General features: G+C 36.3%; 1 protein-coding gene across 3 annotated transcripts in view; it reads left to right on the top strand.

Moving 5' to 3' along the window:
* The window catches only part of RELN (reelin), a 372,425-nt gene that overhangs the window by 185,741 nt on the left and 164,531 nt on the right, over nt 1-22,153 (top strand). For all 3 annotated transcript variants that reach the window (XM_036429656.2, XM_036429655.2, XM_036429657.2), the window contains exons 9-10: nt 7,618-7,714; nt 10,241-10,481. In XM_036429656.2, the coding sequence (XP_036285549.1) occupies nt 7,618-7,714; nt 10,241-10,481 (338 nt within the window). The remainder of the gene's footprint in view (nt 1-7,617; nt 7,715-10,240; nt 10,482-22,153) is intronic.

Raw genomic sequence — 22,153 nt, 5'->3', positions numbered from 1 at the left:
TCCACTGAGCAACACATCCAGGGCCATGTGTTTACATTTGATAAACTTATTGTCATTTCCAATATCCCTTACAAGTTCCTTCATCTTCCTCTTCCAAATAGCATTCTCTCCTATCACCTTCCCTTTATTTAATGCTTTGTTGCTTTTGCCTGTCTCAGTAGTCATATAGAGCCATCAAGGAGATTACAATATGCTACTGCAGCCAGTGTTCTGATTCCCAATAAATAATAGTCATTAATGGAAAATTATGCTTTTTTTCCCCTCTATGCCATTGCCTAACTCTTGAGTGGAAATGCTGTAAATTCAATAAGAAAATGAAAACAGAGACCCAGCCTGCCTCCATTGTTCATGCACTTTTTACATTCAGAATACTTCTATGTGTTTATGATTCATTTGGAAGTCAAATCATACAGCTCTTTCTCTGCCAGTTGACCTCACCTCATAAACTTCGATAAGTGGATTATGTCTAGTCTGTCCTGTTGTGAATCCATTTTGGCCCTGAGTAAATTTCTTTCTTTTTAAAAAAATAATTTTTAAATTTTATTTTAAAGAGTAAGGGAGAGGGAAAGAGAGATAGAAACATCAACAATGAGAGATAATCATTGATCAGCTGCCTCCTGCTGACAACCCACTGGGGATCAAGTCCACAACCTGGGCATGTGCCCTTGACTGGAACTAAACCTGGACCCTTCAGTCCACAGGCTGATACTCCATCCACTAAGCCAACCAAACTATCAAAGAGCCTGAGTAAATTTCTTAACCTCTCTTTGCCACAGTTTCTTTCCTTACTTGTAAATTGGGCATGCACATAGACCTCTTCTTAGCAACCATAATTGTTCTCTTGAGTTACTAGAATTGTTTTCTTTATGGGTGCTATTAAAACTCAAAGTGACCAGATTTTCTATTTTCTTTTGTGCTTGTAACTAAAAAATCAAATTTTCAGCCCCACTCTACCGATTGTACAAACCTTTTGAATTGTATGTCCTTACAACAATATGTCTTGTCACCCTCTCAGAGCACCTCCTTTTTCTTGCCAAGTGGACTCCTCTATTCCCCACTAACGTGTATCAGTGATGTTAACAAACAGATAGCTCATTCGGGTCTGTTTTCATTTTCTTATTGAATTTATAGCATTTCCACTCAAGAGTTAGGCAATGGCATAGCGAAAAAAAAAAATGTACTGGAAGTCCTTGATAAATAGTAATTCAATTTTATGTTTATCCCATGAATAAATATGGTTAGAAATTTGCTTGCTTTTGTAGGGTAAATGAATTTATCAAATGAGACAAAAAATATTGAATCATAGCTGAAATCTATTAAATAGCATAGGCTAAAAGCTGTTTTCTAGGCATTTACCAGGTGTAAACTTCTTAATTTTCACAGCAGTTTATAAAGAGAGTGCTATTATTATTCACTTTTTACAAATGGGTAACTTGGGCACAGAAAAAGTCAGTGACTTGCCCAAGGTCACACAGCTGAGTAGCACAGATCACAACCCTGGCAGCCGGCCTCCATTGTTCATTCTCTTAAGTCCTTACATATGTCCTCTCTGGAATGTAGCTTACTTAGAGGAAATTTTACTCGGAAAAGTGAAGTAAAACTATTATATAGAATTATCAGTAATGGTAACAAGCCTTGAATCTATTATCATATAGACTTCCCTCATATGAGAAAAAATAAGTAAGACCTAAGGATATACGGTACATTATAAGATGCACCTACCATCAAATATTTTTTTCATTAATTCATAACATTACGATTTGGTCACATTTTTCTATTAGGTTACAATTTTATTAGGTTTCTTCCTAAACATAAAAATGGGTATTTTCTCCCGTAAGAGCAGTGTGTTAATCTAATTAAATATTCAAACAAATGAAATAAATCAATTTAAAGAGACAAGATAATGTCTTATGATCAAGAAGATATTACATTTGAGAAACTTATTTTAATGTAGTAGAAATGATTCCTGATAGAGAGGTCAGAACTTGTGCCTTGGGGATGATATTCTGTGTGGATTATGACTACCTTGAATTACTTTGCAAATTGCTTATCTTCAATTATGCTGGGCCATTCTAATAAGGCTTTCCTAGTAAACTGAATAATTCATCTGGCTATCGTTATTTCTCACATTACTTTATCAAGCTGATAAAAACGTACCAGAATTACTTGTGTAATTTGTTTCTGATATTTTTATTCCAAAAGCAGGCTGGGTTATGTAACCATCTGAGTCATTTGGGGACTTTTTTTAATTAACATGGGTGAATTATTGCCCAGTTGACTATACAGCAGCTCCAAAGTTAATATGTGGTATGGGTACATGTAGTTCAGAGATTCTAAAGCATGCTGACAGAGATCGATGTCACTGTGACTCATCAAGGCAAATCAAAAGTCCGTACATAACTATCTCCCCTCACAGTGCCCTTTTTAGTAGAAATATAACTCAATAAATCAAAGAAATGGAGAATTTAAAATGTAAAGAAACTACAGAAAATTTATTTCTAATCCAGCCAGAGTTTATTGGGCTTCTGCTGTGTACCAAGCACTGTTCTAGGTATTAGGGATTCAATTAGTGAATGAGACAGATACAGTTCCTACTCTGACGAGCTTGCATCCTAACAATTACTTGGACAATGAGCAAATAAATAAGTAAATAAACAAGGTAAATTTAAATACTAGTAAGTGCTATGAGTAACATAAAAATGAGTGATGACATGGAGGATGGTTGGAGATTGGAGATAGAGTTTTTTAGATTGAGTGCTCAGGGAAGGCTTCTTTGAGGAGGTGACATTTGCACGGATGCCTAAGAGAGAACAAGGTCACAGCCAGGGGAAAGTTTGTGGGGAGTAGGGTGGGAGGAAATTGACATAATTGGTGTAGTTTCAGGCAGAGAGGAACACAGAAGCCCTGGAAGGGAGTGTTTGGGTAAGAGAAAGTCCGAAGTGGCTGGAGCATAGTAAATGAGATGAAGAGCAGTAAAAGGAAGGTCTAAAATGTATGGGACAGCAGGTCATGTTGTATTTTATATATCATGTTATGTAGGTGCCTCCTCCCAGCTTTGGTGCTCTGGGATAGGGAGCCTGGCTTGGTGTTGAGACCCCCATGCTTCTGAGTGGGATCTGCTGTAACTGAGATATCCCTCCGGAACCTCAGCTGCTGCCTGTGGGAGCAGGGCCAGTCCTTTTCACATCTCCGCTCTTCCCATCCTTCTCTGTGTGGCTTCTTCTGTAAATCCTTGCTTGGAAGACTTCTTCTCAGTTAGTCTTCAGTTGGTTACTCAGGATGATTGTTCTGTAACTTAGTTTGTAATTCCAGTTTTGTCCTTGGAGGAGGAGAGTGTAACTAACACCTACTTAGCCGCCATCTCTGATCTCCTAATACGTATAATATTGATGTATTAACTTTGAGATTTCCATTAGAGATGGCAAGTAACATTTGGATATACAAGTGTAAATCTCAAAGAAGATATACTCCCAGGTATCATATGTTATACATGTTGTTTAAAGTCTTGAATGTAGGTAAGATCACCAAAGTAGGCAATCCAGATGAGAGAAGAAAAAAAGCACTAAAACAATTTTAGGTCACTGGAACTCATATTCCTATAAGTACCAAAGGAAGTGTTAGAATTTTAAACCAGTTTAAGCCTGCAATGGTTCTCAGACCATGCTTGTATGCCCATGATTCTAAATTACCTTTTATTTACTTACTTATTTATTTTTCAATTTTTATTGATTATGGTATCATATAATTGTCCTCATCCCCCCATTCCCATCTCAAACCCCTTCCTACATATGCCCCACCCCCTGTTTCCATGGCCACTGGCTAGGCCCATATGCATGCACACAAGTCCTTTGGTTGGTCTCTCTCTCTTACCCCCCACCTTCCCCTACTTTCCCTGTGAGGTTTGAGAGTCTGATCGCTGTTTCTCTTTCTCTGGGTCTTCTTTTGTTCATCAGTTTATGTTGTTTATTATTTCCTCTAGATGTGTGAGATCATGTGATCCAAGAAATATCCTTGTAAGAACGTACACTGAGATAAACCATAATGGTTATGCTGAGAGGGAAATGAATCAGTCTGTAGTGAGTTCCTTTCTGGGCCAACAGTTCTTTTACCTTTTTCCTTCAGCAATTCTTTAACAATTTTCAAAATTGCTACTTTAGAGTGCAGGAAGTGCTTTGAAGGAGAGAAAATAGATCTGTAAAAGAGGGGGTGTTTTGCATTTGACATTCAGGTTTGGTCTTTCCTTTTTAGCTTAAAATATCAGCTTCAGCGATGACAGATTCTTGACCTAAGAGGATCAAGAAGACGTAGCTGTTGCAGGTGGTGCCTGGTTATTGTCTTCCCCCTGAACAAGAGTGCTTTGAGGGACGTGAGCACTCTACCACAGCAGGGAGTTGAGGTTGGCCTTAGTCACTTGGGCACATGGACATCCCTCATTCCCAGACAGAATCAAGTAATCATTGTCAGTCTGGGCAAGGACAATCTTATTCTGCAGATCAAAATCTATGTGGCAGTGTGGTTGCAATTCAGAAGGGTTTGCGTGAAGAAAAACTTCACCCCATGTATGCAGAGCAGCTATATTCAGAGTGGGCCTGGGGAATTATTTATTCTTTGCACTGGCGTCATTTGGAATGGTAGTTTGGTAGGAGTAGCTTCAGAGTGAAGCGGATATCCAAAGTGGACTGTTCTTCTTGGGGAGGTGCTGCTTCCAGCAGGGGACCTCCCCACTTCAGTCCACTAAACATGGGCAGTGTCTGGCTCTGATTGGCCACTTGTACCCTATACTCCAGTCCTGGTCATCCAGCTATCCATACCTAAGTTGGAGTCCCTTTACCCTTTTGACTATCTTTTCACATAGGAACCCTTTAAGGTATAGCCCTGCGTTAGTTCTATTTTCTAGGGTACATGTTTGATCTCTGAGAACTGTGCACCTTTGTCTCACTGCAAGGTGGAAGTGCAGCTTTATCCTGAGGGATAAAGCTTTATCCTGGAGAATTGTTCAAGGATTGATTATAAGCACGGAGGTAACATGATTCAGTTCACTTGTAGGAAGAGTGCTGGCAACAGCAAGGCTGGACAAGGACATGTGAGGATGGAGACAAGGAGATCAACTAATCACTATTGCAAAGTCTTGGTAAGAGCTAATGAGGGTCATTGACAGTGGTGAGGGGGAGATAGATGCAAAAGATATTAATACTGTAGATGTGAAAGATTTAATGACTAAGTGGCTGAGATGGAGTGAGATACCTGCCAGGTACCTTTTTGTTTTACTTCATAGGTTTTGGAGATGGTAGTATCTACACTAATAAAAGAGTGAGATGCAAATTGACTGTACCTTTATGACACTCACCAGCCAATCAGGAGTGAGTATGCAAATTAACCCAACAAAGATGGTGGGTTAATTTGCATGTGTGGGCACCAAGTGGCTGGGGGTGAGGCAGGATGCTTGCATCGTCACCATGGCAATGATTCAGGCATTCCACACTGCCCCAGACTCTTCAGGCCTCTGGGCAGTGTGGGAAGGCAGAAAGGCAGCTCTGGACCAGAGCAAAAAGGCGGCTCCAGCTGGAGGAGCAAAGGTGGTGCCGTCAGCCAGGGGAAGGGAGACCCATTCTTGCAGGAATCTTTGTGCATCAGACCTCTAGTAAGAAAATGGGTGAGAGTCATGTTTGTAATCAAGGTCATCTTTGGACACATTTTTATTTTGAGGTTTATCAGTTTTGCTTCTCTTCTCAATTTTCAAGGAATTGAATTCTGTAAGGAAGAGTATGCTTATCATCTATCTTACCCTTTCCTTTTACAGGAATTTACCTTTTATGTTTAGGTACTTGTGGTGTATACAGCATAGAGGAAGCACATAAATACCATTTAAATTCTTTAGGCTAATTTGAATTTTCTTTAGAAATAAACAGATTATCTGCCAGACCTTATTCTTGTTTGTGTTGAAGTTTGTCCCGCATTAACCTGCGGTTTCCATTTCCAATTCCACAGTGTGTGGTATTTATTTTAAGCAGCTGCTTATGAAAGGTAGAATTTAGCAATGATTAAAATGACATGAGGTGGGTTTCTGTTTGAGTTCAGGGTTGCTGGGTAAGTTTCCTTTCAATACCCTTCCTCTCCTGCCTTTTCACATATGTTTGGCTGTGAGAATAAATCTAGGAAAACTCTGTTTGGCCTTTTAGCACAGTGCCAGCTTTGTGATTGCAAACGAACTGTGTTGTACTAAACACCACTGAAATAAAATAAATGAGTCTGATGAAAGCTTGGAACTCGTGCTAGAAATGTAAAAACTCAACAGATGCCATTTGCTGAAACCAAGGCTCCTCTAGCAGATGGGTAACAGTTAAACATAAATGGTACCATTTTTGTTGTTGTTGTTGTTCATTTGTTTTTAATATATAATATCGATAGTATTAAAAATCCTGCTATTCAGTAAAGTAAACTTCTGACATATGTTTCATGACTGTTTGGGGTATACAAAGATCTTTGAAATTACAGTTATACTGTTTTATTATATGAATTCATTGAACAGGCAGAAACACATTTTTGTCAGAGCTTTAAAACTTTCTTTGGTATAAATATTTCTAATATTGAAAATATTAATGGGAAATAATCACCAAGTAGTTGCAATCGGATACAATATCCCTCTTTTTAATCTTTAATGTTGGGTTATAATAAAATGATATAAATCATATCTTTCATAGTTCATTTATTGCTTGAGTTTTCTTTACATTATTTTATTTTTTATTTATTTATTTATTTTTTTATTTTTTCTGTGTGACTCAAATAGAATATTTAATTTCTGTTCTTCTATCACCCATTTCTGGTGAATATGAAAAAGTAATAGCATATAACATCTTTCATTGATGCTTTTTTTTTTAAATTTAATTAATTTATTTATTTATTTTTACATATTTTTTTGATTTTTCCCCCTCCCTCCCTCCATACAGTCTCAATATTTAAATAACACACACAGAGAAAAGGGTATTTTTATTCTTTATTAAATTTCATGACTTAGCCAGGTCAGTGTTGTTCAGTGCCTGAGTGTCGACTTTTGAATCAGGAAGCTACAGTTTGATTCCTGGTCAGGTCACATGCCAGGGTTACGAACTTGATCCCCTGTGTGGGGCATGTGGGAGGCAGCCAATCAATGATTCCCTTTCATTATTGATGTTTTTGTCTCTCTCTTCCTCTCCCTCTCTTTGAAATCAATAAAAACATTTTTTTAAATAATGTAATGACTTATATACCATTTAATGCAATCACTATTAATTGATATTAACTTGCAAGAACCATAGTGCATTATCAACCATTCTATAATATTGAGATATTTTTTACATAGAAAAATATGTCCTTATTTTATAATTTAATTTAGAAGTTTGTGTATCTCTAAATAAATCTACAGTTTCCCTTGTTTGCCTTTTTTCTGTTTCCTAAAATTATTTATCAAGTAATATTCATCAGAACAGTTCACAAGAAATTCCAGCGAAGTTAGAAGAATGAGCAAACAATCGGTTAAATATCTAAATGTGTTTTTTTTTAAGTATCTAAAATATTTATCAGAAATGATGCTGTGTCATTACAAGGTTTTTTAACTTTGAAACTTATTGCTATTTACAGGTTCAGGTTCATGTCGCTTCAGTTATTCAGACCCCAACATCATCGTATCATATGCCAAGAATAATACTGCAGACTGGATTCAGCTCGAGACAATTAGGTTTGTTGTCATTGAAAGTATTTTTCATAAATTCTGACATTCTTCTTCCCTGTTTGCCTTCATTCTATCACTGACTTTATTCCTCGTGGTTAAAAGTACTCTTAATTATGCTGAATTGCATGGACACACATATGTCATGATCTGCCCTATTGGAAGAAATATTAAAAGTGTCATTTTCCACTTGGAACTTCCCACTATTGGTAGAAGCTCTAACAAATTATTTTTTGGTAAAAGCAAAGATTACCACCTAAATCTGATCCTTTGTCTGTAATGCCAGACCTTTTGCATCTAATCTCTAGTTCTATCATTTTCCTTCTAGCTTTCCTAAGACCAGTTCTAAAATTATATGATCATAGTTATGATGCAACTTATAATCATTTATTACATTTTCTTTATTTAAAAATCTTTCTAAGAAAATGAGGAAGGGTACTTGAGGGAGAAGCTTATTCAAGTTGAAAAGATTTGGTTAAATTAGCAAGAATCAAATTATGTTTACTCCTGCATAGTTTAAATCATAAAACAAAATTCATAATGGATGTTTAATTTCAAGTATGGTAACATGTTAAAAGGAAAATGATACCTGGATAGTAGCTTATAAGGTCATTATTCTGATTGATTTACTTCTTAAATTAGAATAACTCAAGTAGAACATTTTCTACAAGTTTTGTAGTTTTCTTTTTTTCACATGCTATTTTAATTACTATATTTCCATGTTGAAATATAGTGATTTATTTAGAGGGGGAAATAGATATTAAATTCTTAGTCTTTAACACTAAACCAGTCTACCCAAAGTTTCTAGTAGTATTTCATAATTTTTAAAACATTATATATCTAAGTGCTAATCTAACCAAAAACTGAGAAAAATGATTCTAACTCATGGATTTTAATAAACCATCCTCCTCTGTGGCAAGATAATCTATAATTTAGAGATACCTGTTTAAGCCAAGCTCTGGCATGCTATACCCATTTTAAACAGAACATTTTATTATTCTTTCTAACTTCTAGTACTTATGAAATTCATGCACATGAAATACTTATTCATATAAATGTCTTTAATCAAGGCAGCATAAATATTAGAAATTTTAACCAGCCCTCCATCTTTTCTCTATATAATATTCATATGTCATAATTTAGGTAAATTGTAGCAGCTTTTTATTGCTGGAAAACAACTGCATACCTTTGATATGACAAATAGTGAATGCACATACACATATCATCACAACACATAAAGATCACATTTATCTGATTCCATTTGGCTTTTTACTAAATGAAATTTCAACTTAAGGTCATGCATCAAACTATTAGTATGCTAGTACAGATTTTCCTTTCCATTTGGTGACCAGAATGAACATATTTTAAGTCACTTCTTAAATCTAAATATATTATTTTCATCGCTTTAAATTCCTTATGAAGCCAAAAACATAGTCATCATGAAATATTTTAAAATAAAAGAATTGATTACCCCTAAAGGTAAGGTATACCATCTATAACCTATACTGACAGTTTTACAGATATATTCATATATGTGCTGCTTTGGTGAGTGAAAAATATGTCTTTTCTGTAGTCCTTTTAAAACTGATTTATAGTAAGTCCTGAGCACCAATAGTTTGCATTTAGTAACACTTAATTTTTGCTAAAGCAATAGTCTTTACTATAGCAGATTTCTGTGTTGGTAGAATAAAATGTTAAATAAAAATACTTTACTAGCCAAAACCGGTTTGGCTCAGTGGATAGAGCATCAGCCTACGGACTGAAAGGTCCCGGGTTCGATTCCAGTCAAGGGCATGTACCGTGGTTGCGGGCATATCCCCAATGGGGGAGGGTGCAAGAGGCAGCTGATCGATGTTTCTCTCTCATCGATGTTTCTAACTCTATCCCTCTCTCTTCCTCTCTGCAAAAAAATCAATAAAATATATTAAAAAAATAAATAAATACTTTACTATATAGTAGAAGGGCGTAGATTGTAATACATGTAATATAAAAATAGTTTTAAATTATATAAAGTTTTTAAAGATCCATCTGCATGAAATTTTAAAGAATTATGGAGCATTTAATTCTCATGGCAAATCTCACATTTCATGTAAATAAAACAAAAAGGTTTCAGATTAGTCGAAACAAAATATCTATTATGTAAAGACATAATAAAATGATGCAAAATTTCAAAGTATAGTTTTTCTCCTTTCTTCTTCTTATCAAATAAACTGTGCTGGATACACATGATTTTCTAGAGGTGCCATGAAAATGTGTGCTATTGTCTCTTCAGTGACTCCTTTACTAGCTTAGCCCTGTCCTATGTTAAAAGTAAACTTCCTGAAGACATTTAATATTTAAACTGTCATCACTCAATATGAACTCCTTAATATTCAGCACACACTAAAAGATTTAAGGGCTATGGGGTTATGAGTATTTAATCTGTATTGCATATAATATTTTTAAGATAATGAAACCACAATCTTAATTAAGAAACAAAGTTGATTTTAAGTTCTTTAACTGTGGCACTAATTCCCATCTCACCATATGTTCCAGGGCCCCTTCCAATGTCAGCACAATCATCCACATCCTCTACCTTCCTGAATTCGCCAAAGGGGAGAACGTTCAGTTTCAGTGGAAGCAAGAAAGCCTTCGTGTGGGTGAAGTGTATGAAGCCTGCTGGGCCTTGGATAACATCCTGATCATCAACTCAGCTCACAGACAAGTCATTTTAGAAGACAGTCTCGATCCCGTAGACACAGGCAACTGGCTCTTCTTCCCAGGAGCTACAGTTAAGGTTTGATCGCTCTTTTGTTCCTTCCTCTCCTCTCCAAATCCTAAAGCTCAGTAAGCCAATTTGCACAAAGATAACTATTCTTACCAAACCTACTAGTAAAGGGAAAGGCAATGTTGTTTTTATGTTACCTCCTCTTTTAAGGATAGGAAATCTTCGTTACAAAAACATTTGTCCATCCATTTAACAAGGTTTCTTTTAAATATATTTTTATTGGTTTCAGAAAGGGAGAAAGAGTGATAGAAACATCAGTGATGAGAGAGAATCATTGATCAGCTGCCTCCTACACACCCCACACTGGGGATTGAGCCTGCAACCTGGGCATGTGCCCTGACCGGGAATTGAACCATGACCTGGTTCATAGGTTAGCACTAGGGAGGCGATCGGGAGAAGAGGGATCCAAGCAGAGACTAAAGAGTAATTTGGAGTGGCCAGGTGGGAGGACTAATGTTTCTAGGATCAGAAATGGCATACAGTGAGAGCATAAAACAAAGATCTTAGATAATGTGTAAAATAGTTTTTCTAACAGATCCTTAAGGTGAGACTTGTGATAGTTAAGTCTGGAGACAAGGCCTATAGAATTTGCACTTTATTGTGAAAGTAATTGGGAATCACAAAGCATTCCTATTTAGTCACACAATCATATTTGATTTTGAACTATCCCCGTGAGAATGGAGGATGAAATGGAGGGGAGAGAAGGTATGCAGGGACACCAAGTAGGAGGCTGATAACAGCAGTCCAATGGGAGATCTTGTTGGCCAGAATTTGTAAACAGGATGGGAAAATGTGGCAGATTTCAGAGATTTTTAGGAAATGGAATGGAGAATATTGGAGACTTATTAAGAACATGAGGGAATAGTAGTGTCAAGGTCAGATAGAATTCTCTTTGTCTAATAAGATCGACTGTTTTTTCAATATTATTTTTTATTATTTTCAGGTGAGCATCATAGTGGCTAAACAATCATATACTTTCCAAATTAATCCCCTTGATATTTCAAGTACTCTTGTGGCACCATTCATGGTTATTACAATACTAGAGGCCCAGTGCATGAATTTGTGCACAGCTGGGGTCCTGCTAGCCCAACCCCAGAAGGGATAGATTGAGGCTGCACCTATTGGGAGGAAGAGACAGCGGAACATTGGCTGCTCAGCTCTGACAAGGATGTTAAGAGCCAAGAGTCATGCAAAGGAATGCCACTGACAAAAACTATAGCATCATTCCTTAATATGGCATCATGCTCCCTCCATAGTCAAAATGTGTGTGGGCCTAGAAGATACAAGCCAAACTCTCTGGCATGTAATTCAACGCCCTTTCCAGTCTAGGCCCAACCTAACTTATCATCCTCATCTGCCCCACTGACTCCCAGCCTCACAAATACAGCACAGAATTACACACCCTCACCCCTTTATACATGCTTCCCCACCTTTCTTTTTTCTCCGCCTAGAAATTCCACAGCATACACAAGGGCCCACCCAGCTCAGATGTCTGTCCATGTGACATTTTATATAGTTAATGTTTCCCTCCTCGCTGTGCTGGGATAACCATTAGGTTGAACAAAGAGGACTTGGGGTGGGGCCAGGCTATAGAAAACAGATTCATTCTTTTTCCCAAGTGACCATTCAAATTCATCTCTGCCTTCTTTGCATGAAAACTAAAGCAGGTCCTATGACAGCTGATAGACCAACTCACGTCATCCAATCACTTTAGTCTCCTACAGTATTGGTTTAAAAACAAACAGGACTAGTTTACTGTAGCAATCCAAACCTCAAGTTTCATCCATAATTCATCCCTCTTCCAGCCTATGTCTACTGCATAGTGGGTGGGGGAGATGGAGGCAGTGGTCATGTCCTTCTCTTTCCTTACCATCCACCACAAGTTTCAGCCTCTGAACCCTCCAAGGCTGGGTCTGATGGAAGGAGAAAAGGAAAGATGGAGATATTGTTGTAAGCCAAAAGAATTAATCCCTCATCCTGATAAATTATCAAAGCTGGTTCCCTCTTGAACCTACCAACAGGCTCCTTGGACATCTCCCCACTCCTCTCCAAAGCTGGGAATGCCTCCCATGCGTCTCTCTGGGACCTCTGGCTAATGACGGCAACCTCTTTCTGCTGAGGGCTTCTTGCTCCTCTATCTACAAAGTAGTTCAGGGGCAGGATCTTAGACAAACTAGGTTGTCTGCTGTGTGCACAGGCCTAAGCCTACTCTATGACAAACAGTCACCTTGGATCCGTCAGTGGGAGGAGAGTAGTTACTTCTTAAAAAACAAGAGAACAGAGAGTAGTTAGTATGCAAACTGTCCAGCTGATGAATTTGAACATAATATCTGAGAGAGTCAGGTCAAATAAGAAAAAAACAAATGAGTCACTGGCATTCATTATACTTATGTCTCCTTGCTTTCTTTAGATTTCTTCTTTATTCATTTTTTTTTGGGGGGGGGAGAATATTTAGTCCATTTCATATGAGCCTGTCCTTGTTTATCTCAAGTAGGGCAACATGATATAAGACCAAATAGGGTAATTAACTTAGGATTTTATGTGATCTGGGGAATTGCAATTATAGGTCACCACTTTAAATCTGCTCTGGGTTGGTAAAAAGCTATTACCATCTGTTGGCTCTTTAGTAATTAATATGAAATAGATGTATAACAGTATCAGTTTCTAACACTGAACCTGGCCTTAGATTTGTTGTGCTTTTTTATTTGGAAGGGCTGTAAGAGGTTACAGAATTGATATGTTTTTCCTATACAACCATCTGTGTTTCTCCATTCTCCTCACAAGTTCATGGCCTTGCCTGACTCATCTTCCAATGTTTTCTCGGAGAACTTGCCCATGTGAAAGAAAAGGCACATAATATTCTTATGCTTCTAATTACCATCATGATATTTTATTTCCCACAAATCCCTAAGCAGCCCTTTGTTCATGGCCACGTAGGTGGGGCTCTCACTGCCAATAAACACAGTGCTGCAAGTCATAAAGCTCCCAGTGCACCTCCCTCATTAGCCATCTCCCAGAGTAAGCAGATCGTGGGCTTAGCAAGGCAAGGAGCCTGAAGCCCTTTCAATGTTGAGTCCCATGTATTAATTATTGGTTGCAATGATTCTTGCCTTCCTTTACAGAATATTTCCTTTTTAACTATTGTATATGATTTCTGCTAGTTCATTTGTAGTCGTGATAATAGCTACCACTACCATAGCTGCCATTCTGTACTTTACATTCCCGTGACTATTCTATAACTACCAATTTGCACTTTAAAAAAAAAAAGTTTTTGTTGATTGATTGATTTTAGAGAGAGAGAGTAAGAGGGAGAGTGAGAGAGAAAGAGAGAAACATTGATTTGTTGTTCCAATATTTATGCATTCATTGGTTGCTTCTTGTATGTGCCATAACCCAGGATTAAACCCACAACCATGGCATATTGGGACAACGCTCTAACCAACTGAGCTACTCAGCCAGGACCAAATATATATTTAATCCCATCACTTTTTTCACCCATCCCCCAAAACCCCCTCCCATCTAGCAACCATCAAAATGTTCTCTCTATTTGTGTGTCTGTTTCTGTTCTATATACTTGTTTGTTTTGTTTTTTAAGAGTCAATTGTTGATAGATATGTATTCATTGCCATTTTATTGTTCATATATTTATCCCTCCTCCTCCTCCTCCTCCTCCTCCTCCTCCTCCTCCTCCTCCTTCTCCTTCTTTATTTTTTAGCATTTTATGTAATACTGGTTTGTGGTGATAAACTCCTTTAGCTTTTTCTTGCCTGGGAAACTCTTTATATGTCCTTCAATTCTAAATGATAGCTTTGTTGGGTAGACTAATCTTGTCACTGGGGTGTATTCCTGAAACTAATATAATATTGTATGTCAATTGTAATTTAAAAATAAAAAGTATTTACATTAATAAAAAGGAAAACAGTAATTTAGTGAAGAAAGGTGTTTCAATTCAGTGTTCTAAGGTGAAAAATAATGAAGTGGGAAAATGATGAATCTTAGGGCAACTTCTGGTGTCCAACTCAGTGATGGTGGCCTTGGTTTTGTCATCAGAGTTTAAAGGAAATGAAGTGATTTTGCAGGGCTCCTTCCTTTTAATCATATAGTATCAAGAATCAGTGTTTCGTCTTGGTAGGATTCTCATATCTAGGAATGATACTTATAGTAGCATGGATACTGGATAATAATAAATAATAATAGTAATCATAGTGGTAAATGATAATGGTTGGATAGTATAAATAGTAGTGATGCTGGCATTTCATGAGTGTTTGTAGGTGTCAACACTATGAGAAAGACCCTATCATCCAAGTTTTACATCTATAGCAGATGAACATTGAGCATCTGTAAAGACTCTAGATGTTTACTATTTAATGTTCCTTAGTCACTCTGGAAACATCTGGACAAGTCCATCAAATCATCTCTTTCCAACTCCTCGGACACACCCTGCAATCTGAGATTATCCTTATTTTAAGTTCAAAGAAAAAACACTAAATGTACGTTTTTGAAGGTTTAGCTTGGAATCGCTGTAGCTGCCTACTGCTCATGACTCACCATCAAAGAGAAGAGCTGCAAAAATCAGGGAGGTACTCAGAAGGAACCCAGGGACAAATGACTAGGGAAGAGCTGTGAGCAGGTTTTAGTTTGTGGGGTATTTTCTTCATCCTTCAATCTATCCAACTCCCCAAGCAGAGTTCCCAAATGGATCAATATGCCATGGAGGTGAATATTGATCAAGCAGCTGCTTTATTTTTTTATATATTTGTTCACTCTCATCTTTAGTTGTAGTTAAAATCTGTATTTTGCAAGCATGGATGATCTATGTCTCCTTGATATCTGTGTGTGTGTGTGTGTGTGTGTGTGTGTGTGTGTCTGTTAGGGAGAAAGGGAGTGCTTTGCTCACTCACCATTAATAAATGTTGATATCTGCTCAGCTACCCTGGATACTCTCAGCTTGCAAAGGCATAAATCACTGGCTTCTGTCAACTCTGGAATTGACCCACAGATTAAATGCAGATCACTATGAGATAGGTGCTGTTATTTGTATTTTTTATTTTTAAGAAATCTTCCTCCTCTGATTGCTGTGCCTGCACTTGCTAATCTTTTTCTGTTTATTATCCTCATAGTAAACCTCATAGTGTTATTAGCAAGGTATTCCAGATTACTTCTTCTGCACATTTATGGGAACTTATATTAAGAAATAGATCAGTGCTGACTGTCAGAGTCTGTTATAAAGGTTTGTCCTCTCTAATAGGCTATGATTTGACCACATGTATTCAAAAGAAGTTCCCTTAAAATGTAATTTATTAAATTTTGCACATTTATGCCAAGGATTTGGAGTAACTAAGTATATGGAATTTAGACAGGTCATATCTTACCCTTCTCTCTACTACTACTTTCAGTTAACTAGATTGCTTCTTCTCTCCTACATTAATTATTGATAAATATCCAATAATGTCAAATCTCCTAGTTTAACAATGAAGGCCCTAATGAAGACAACAGCTATTAGGTAAATCAACAATTCATTAGGGGAAGCATTAAATCAGAACAGGAGAGTTTATTAATTTTCTTATAGCTCTTATACATTATGCATTTGCCAAATTCATTGTCCCAGTGGACACTAGGCAAACTCCAGTCCTATATAAGAATTAAAGCTTTCATTCTGGGTTTCTGCTGCCACCTGTCTAATATTATTGTCACAAATTGTTGAAACATTAATGGAGAAAAGTCATTGCATCCAAATTATGAAAACATATAAATTAACTTGTCTGAAAATTTTGAGACTTGATACAAGTTGAGGCTAATGAAAAAAATCTAAGACAAATAGTGAAAGGGCTGATCACACTCAAAGAAGAATTTATTTTTAAACATGCTTTTTGGGAATATAATCCCCTGGCAGAGCAATAATGCCCAGAAATTGAGCACCCCAGAAAATGGTCTCAACAATTCATTTAATGATTTTCTTTTTTAGAGTGTAAGGACAAACAGGAGGAAACCAGATATGTTTTCCAAAAATGTGATTTGTTAATCATTGTACTGGAAACTCTCTTGTCTGCAACTTGAAAGCCCTGGCTTTCTAATGAGGATAAACCTGAGCTCAGTAAGACTTGTAGCCAGTTCATGTTCCCATGTCTTTTTCCATTAAGAATCGGAATGTTAACTATGATTTTCTGGCCAGATTCCAGCGTGGTTAATTGCATGCTGTCTACCTAAATTCCCTTTGCTTGGGATGTTCTTCACTTTGGATTGCATTGCTGTTGTTGTCATGTTTCCCCCAAGAGCTGGGTACACAATATTATAGAATGAGCCAGAATGTAATTTGTTAAGCTAATAAGAGTACTTTGGGGCTGAAGGGTTAAATGTAAGTAGTGTGCCTTTCACAATTCCCCTCAATGCAGCCTATTTGTATAGTAATTAATGTGGAATAGCGTTCGTGAAACATGGAATTGAGCCAAATCACCATGATGAGAGTGGCAATAAGCACAGAAACAAATAATCTTGATACTTTCTTTTGAAAATAACTATTCAAACAAGTCCCCAGAGCCTCTCTGCCTAATGTATCCATTTTTTTTTTTTTTTTGCTTGTTTTTGGTCTGAAGCTGACACCATTAATCACTAATTAAGTTAATACAATAATTGGTAAGTGAAATTTATCTTCTTCTACATGAACATCACAAATGAACATAGTAACTCCCTGGCCAGTGTAGCTTAGTTGGTTGAGTGTCATCCCATGTATGGAGAGTTTGATTCCTAGTCAGGGCATATGCCTAGGTTTTGGGCTCGATTCCCAGAAGGGGGCGTGCAAGAGGCAGCCAATTGATGTTTCTCTCTCTCATCAATATTTCTTTCTCTTTCTTCTCTCTCTAAGATCAGTAAAACATTTTTTTTAAATAGTGATATTTTCCCATCAGCTTTGTACCTAGATAATATAGTGACACTCATTAAAGTAAGGTTTGTTAAATTGAATGAGTGAAATGGTGCAAAAAAGAGGAGAGAAATAACATTTACTGATATCCTAAGATTCACCAATCTTTAATAGGCATGTTACTTATAATATCTCATCTAACCATCACAATTACACCCATTTCACAGATGGAAAAGTAGGCTCAGAGAGGCCAAGTAGCTTCCCCAAGATCAAACAGCTTTCATTTTTATAGCCAAGTGTATTTACTATAAAGCCAGGCCCTTTATTCCTCAGTATTTGCAGCCTTCCATGTTGTGGTTAGTATCCTTGGCCTTAATTGGAGGAGGCAAGTCTGAAAACCTTAGACACTGAAAGTCAAGTTGATCCCCATCAACAAGGTTAACAACTGCCCTATGGAATTTTACATTGTTATTCTTCCTCTCATTACTCCAATTCAAAACTGTCACTATTGCCATTTTAGAGTTGTCATAACTATTGCCAAGTAATTATACACTTGTCACAAAATATACCATAAATTGAATCTTTATGAATCTTAGCATAAAATGGTTCAAATGTGAGTGCTTAGTGAATCCAGAAAATGAGAGGAAAAAAAATATTCCTTAAGCTCCCTAAAATTCTACTCTCCACGGGTGCATCTATTGTGTTGACTAGAGAAAATGTACTTCAGCCCTCCTGCTCTTAGACTGTGTTCATAGCCAAGTTTTCAGGGTGTTTTTTTTAACTGGCATTAGATTTCCTAGAAATTGTGCTAAAAATGACAAATCCATTTTGCCTCATGAAGGAAATTGTTCTCTTCCTACTTTGACTTTTTAAATAATATGGAAGTCTGTACTTTTAAAGGCCATTGAACAAAGATATAGGAGATATGTATTTCTAGATGATCAAGCTATAACATAGTGAAAGGCTTAGGAAACACAATGACATGTAAGCTATAAGTCGGTCACTTTCAAATCACACATCTCACTTCAATCCAGAAACTCTTACAACAATATATGAGTTTATTTACAGTCACACAGTGGCTAATTTATGTCTCTGCCATCAATGCCATTTTAATTAATTTTATTCATCTTATTTCTCTTTTCTCTGCTCCTCTTATCTCATCTGTTTGCATTGCCTAGATTTTAATTAAAAAACAAAAAAAACAAAACAAAACAAAAAAACCCTCTCCTCTCTAAGGAGCAATCTGAAGTGGCAAAAAATAATCACTTAAAATATTACAGTCATTAAAAAATTGGCTGTGGTGGAAGCCATGCATTTTCAATTTTCCTACAAATGATGTTTTAGCTTCCTTTTAAAGTGCACTTTGTATCTGAATTGTCTGCCACCAGCCAGGTTGGCTATCAAAAAACGGTCTTCCAGCTGGGTGGGCTGAGTGACAACTCCTTAATGGAGGAAATGGATGGCTCTCTGCTCATGTGGAGGGAAGGCATACCAGGCAGATTTCATTCCATCTGCCACCAGCTCTCTGCAAGCTGGCATTGCCCAAATGCCCAGTATACTCATTTCAACAAAAAGGATGTATAGTAAAAAAATATAAATTGCCAGGCTACAGATGCTTGAAAGAATCATCAGGGCCATTAGACCCCGGGGAGATAATATTAAGAGGTGCCTTAGTGTTCATCTTTGATAAGAACCTAATTAAGCTATGGTGGAGGTGATTGCAAGTACTTTTACAAGTACAGAGGTGACGCCATTAACATTTTCAGCAGCGTATAGGGAACAACCTTAGGAAAATGCTGTCCTGAATTGCGGCCAAGGACTTGTTATATTGAGGAATGTGCACTGATGTTTCCTGTTGATGCTTTTCTGAATGGCAAATGCTTGTCACTTCGTTACACTGTGTTCTGCTTTTCAAGTAAAGGAAACCCATATAACAGCAAAGTAGGAAAATATTTTTTTGATTGACAAATACAAACAAAGTCTATGTTTATGGGATTTTGTTGAATAGTCAGAGCCATTTATTAAAAATGTAAGAGTACATTTAAACAATTTTAAAGGAAAATTTGTCATCCCAAAGCCATCATGTCACTTATTAAGAGACTATAATTTAGATTTAAACTATATAAATCCTTTGCTTATGATGGTGTAATATTGCCATAACATAAATAATTGTATCAAAATTAGTAAAGAAATTTACATGAGTTTATAAAACTAGGAAATTAAGCTATATAGTTATGATTCATATTCATAAAGGATTTTTTTTTGTTTATTGATTTTAGAAAGAGAGAATAAGAGAGATATCGATTTTCTGTTCCATTCATTTATACATTCATTGGTTGATTCTTGTATGTGCCCTGACCCAGGATCAAACTCACAATGTTGGCATATCAGGACAACACTCTAACTGAGCTACCCTGCAGGGCCTTTTAAAAAAAATTTCATTTAAGGGATTTTTAAAAATTCGATATCTGCTGTACTTAAAAGTATCAAGTGTATTCCATTAATCAATGCAAAAACAATGCAACAAAATCAAAATAATTATAATTAATGTATGTTAGGAGGGCTAGATATATAAAGAAATATTTCGAGCTCATTTATAAAATTTATACTTCTATTTTACCCAGAATAAATGCCTATTAGTTGCCTGATATATACTCACCACAATCAAAAGTTCTTACTCAGGACATCACATGCTATTTATAATAATTTTCTCAAGAAAACCTGATACATTTTTTTTTTTACTATACTCAAAATAAAATAGTTCTGACTTCCAAAATATTGTTGTTTTTAGCATAGCAAGAGCTCATTTAACTGTCTTTTGAAGTTGTCTAGATTTTAATTGTTATTTCCTATAAATGACATGAATTTGAATAGATGCTGAACAAAAACAGCTGGCTATTAAAATCACTGAGAGCAATTTTCTGGAATTCTTTTCATAGTTTCAATGCACACTTTGTTTGGATTTTAATATAGTACATTGACGTTACATCTGTAAGAGAAGTGGCATCAGACATCTTGCATTATTAAGTTTTCCTGTCTCAGAAGAATGTTTGGTAATCTGCCAGAATTTGGAAGGCTTTTACATTTCTAATTGATGGTCTCTTTGCACTAAAAATGAATGAGTATGTGCAGTGCCTACCATATTGTATTGTGAGAACTATTCTTTTATATTTTACTGAAGGTTTTAAGCTGATTTTAAGAATTTTAATGACTATTTTAATGAGAAACACAATAAAATATATTTAATTAGGAGGCTGGTGGAGCTCAGTAGTTGAGCATCCACCCATGAACCAAGAGACCACTGGATTGATTCCCAGTCAGGACACATGCCCAGGTTGCAGGCTCAATCCTCAGTAGAATCTTCTTCATTACACAATGAATATAGGCTATTTACAGATTCTAAACTGAGATCATTACATGCAATCTTTAATCACACATTGATCAAAACCAGGATTCTGTTTTATTCAACAGTAAATAGAAACTGTTAAGCTATGAAAAGCTGAAGCATCCTCCACTACTGTGCATCCTTTAAGCATATTCTGGGTGAGAGTTTTATATATATAGGAAACCAAAATTAAAAAATTAAATTGATGGTTAGCCAGAAATGACCAAAGTTTTATGTTAAGCTAGTTATTGTTTTTATTACACAAATACATCCTTTTAAATTGTAATATAAATTATTCCATTTTCACATGTATAAGATTTCATGTATGCCATTCCCTTTGGTTAATGACAATGTATTGTTTGCCTTAATATCAGAGTTCTTATGTTACTTTCAGATAAACATAGGCCACAATTGTTCAGGATTCCAGAATGTGAAGATAACTGTGAAACTTACAGCTCAATGAATTTATTATTAAGGAAGTAATCTGTGTTATTCTACTTAGCATTTGTTGTCTTTACGGGATGCACAGAAGTGGAGGATGCTTCAGCTTTTCATATTAATAGCTTAACAGTTTCTATTTACTGTTAAATAAAACAGAATCCTGGTTTTGATCAATGTGTGTGATTAAAGATTGCATGTAATGATCTCAGTTTAGAATCTGTGAATAGCCTATATTCATTGTGTAATGAAGAAGAGTCTCTGAAAGGAGATACATTCCACATACAACAGTGTATCTGATATGATAAGATTCAGTGGATATGCCTTAATATCTCAGTGCGAAGAGGTGATTTCCCCCAAGATCATATGCTGTTTTGACTCGTTTGAACTTACAGGAGCTTCTGAAAGCTTTATTCACTCTTTCAGTGTAGTAGTCTAAATCCTCCCCCAATTGATTTTACTAGCATTAACCAGCTTAATTGCCATAAGACATTTGTTTGCACACATTATTCCTCCGTTCTAGACTACCACTGCCAACAGAATATTACAGAGATCTCTTAGACTACCATTTAAGATCTTTTTGCTGTTAGACTTAAGTGTAATTCTGAAAATCATGCTTACTTATCACCTTTGTCATCCAACTTGGATTTTGTTTTTATTTTAAAGGCTATGGAAGTCCTACTCTTTTATGAAGCCTGCTTACCTACAACAGCCCCCGGAAACACTGACTTTTACCCTCTCAGTAATCAGCACTTACTATATGTTGCCTGCCATTGAAACCTAGCTTTGATATATCTCACCTAGACTGGGATTTTATTTTTAAGGCAAAGAATATATATTATATCACTTTTTCCCAGTACCTTTGTTAATCTCTTCTACTACTGAGTTCTCCATGAAAGATTAATTTAATATCTGAAAAAGGCATAGCCGTATCATCCACTCATTGATTTATTTAATTGTTGAAAGAATACTGGATATATTTTAATTCCTACTATACAC

The sequence above is a fragment of the Pipistrellus kuhlii genome, unplaced genomic scaffold (genome assembly GCF_014108245.1).
Source record: "Pipistrellus kuhlii isolate mPipKuh1 unplaced genomic scaffold, mPipKuh1.p scaffold_m20_p_10, whole genome shotgun sequence".
NCBI lineage: Eukaryota > Metazoa > Chordata > Mammalia > Chiroptera > Vespertilionidae > Pipistrellus > Pipistrellus kuhlii.
Note: the sequence above shows the minus strand (reverse complement) of the source record. Positions and strands in the feature narration are given on the sequence as shown.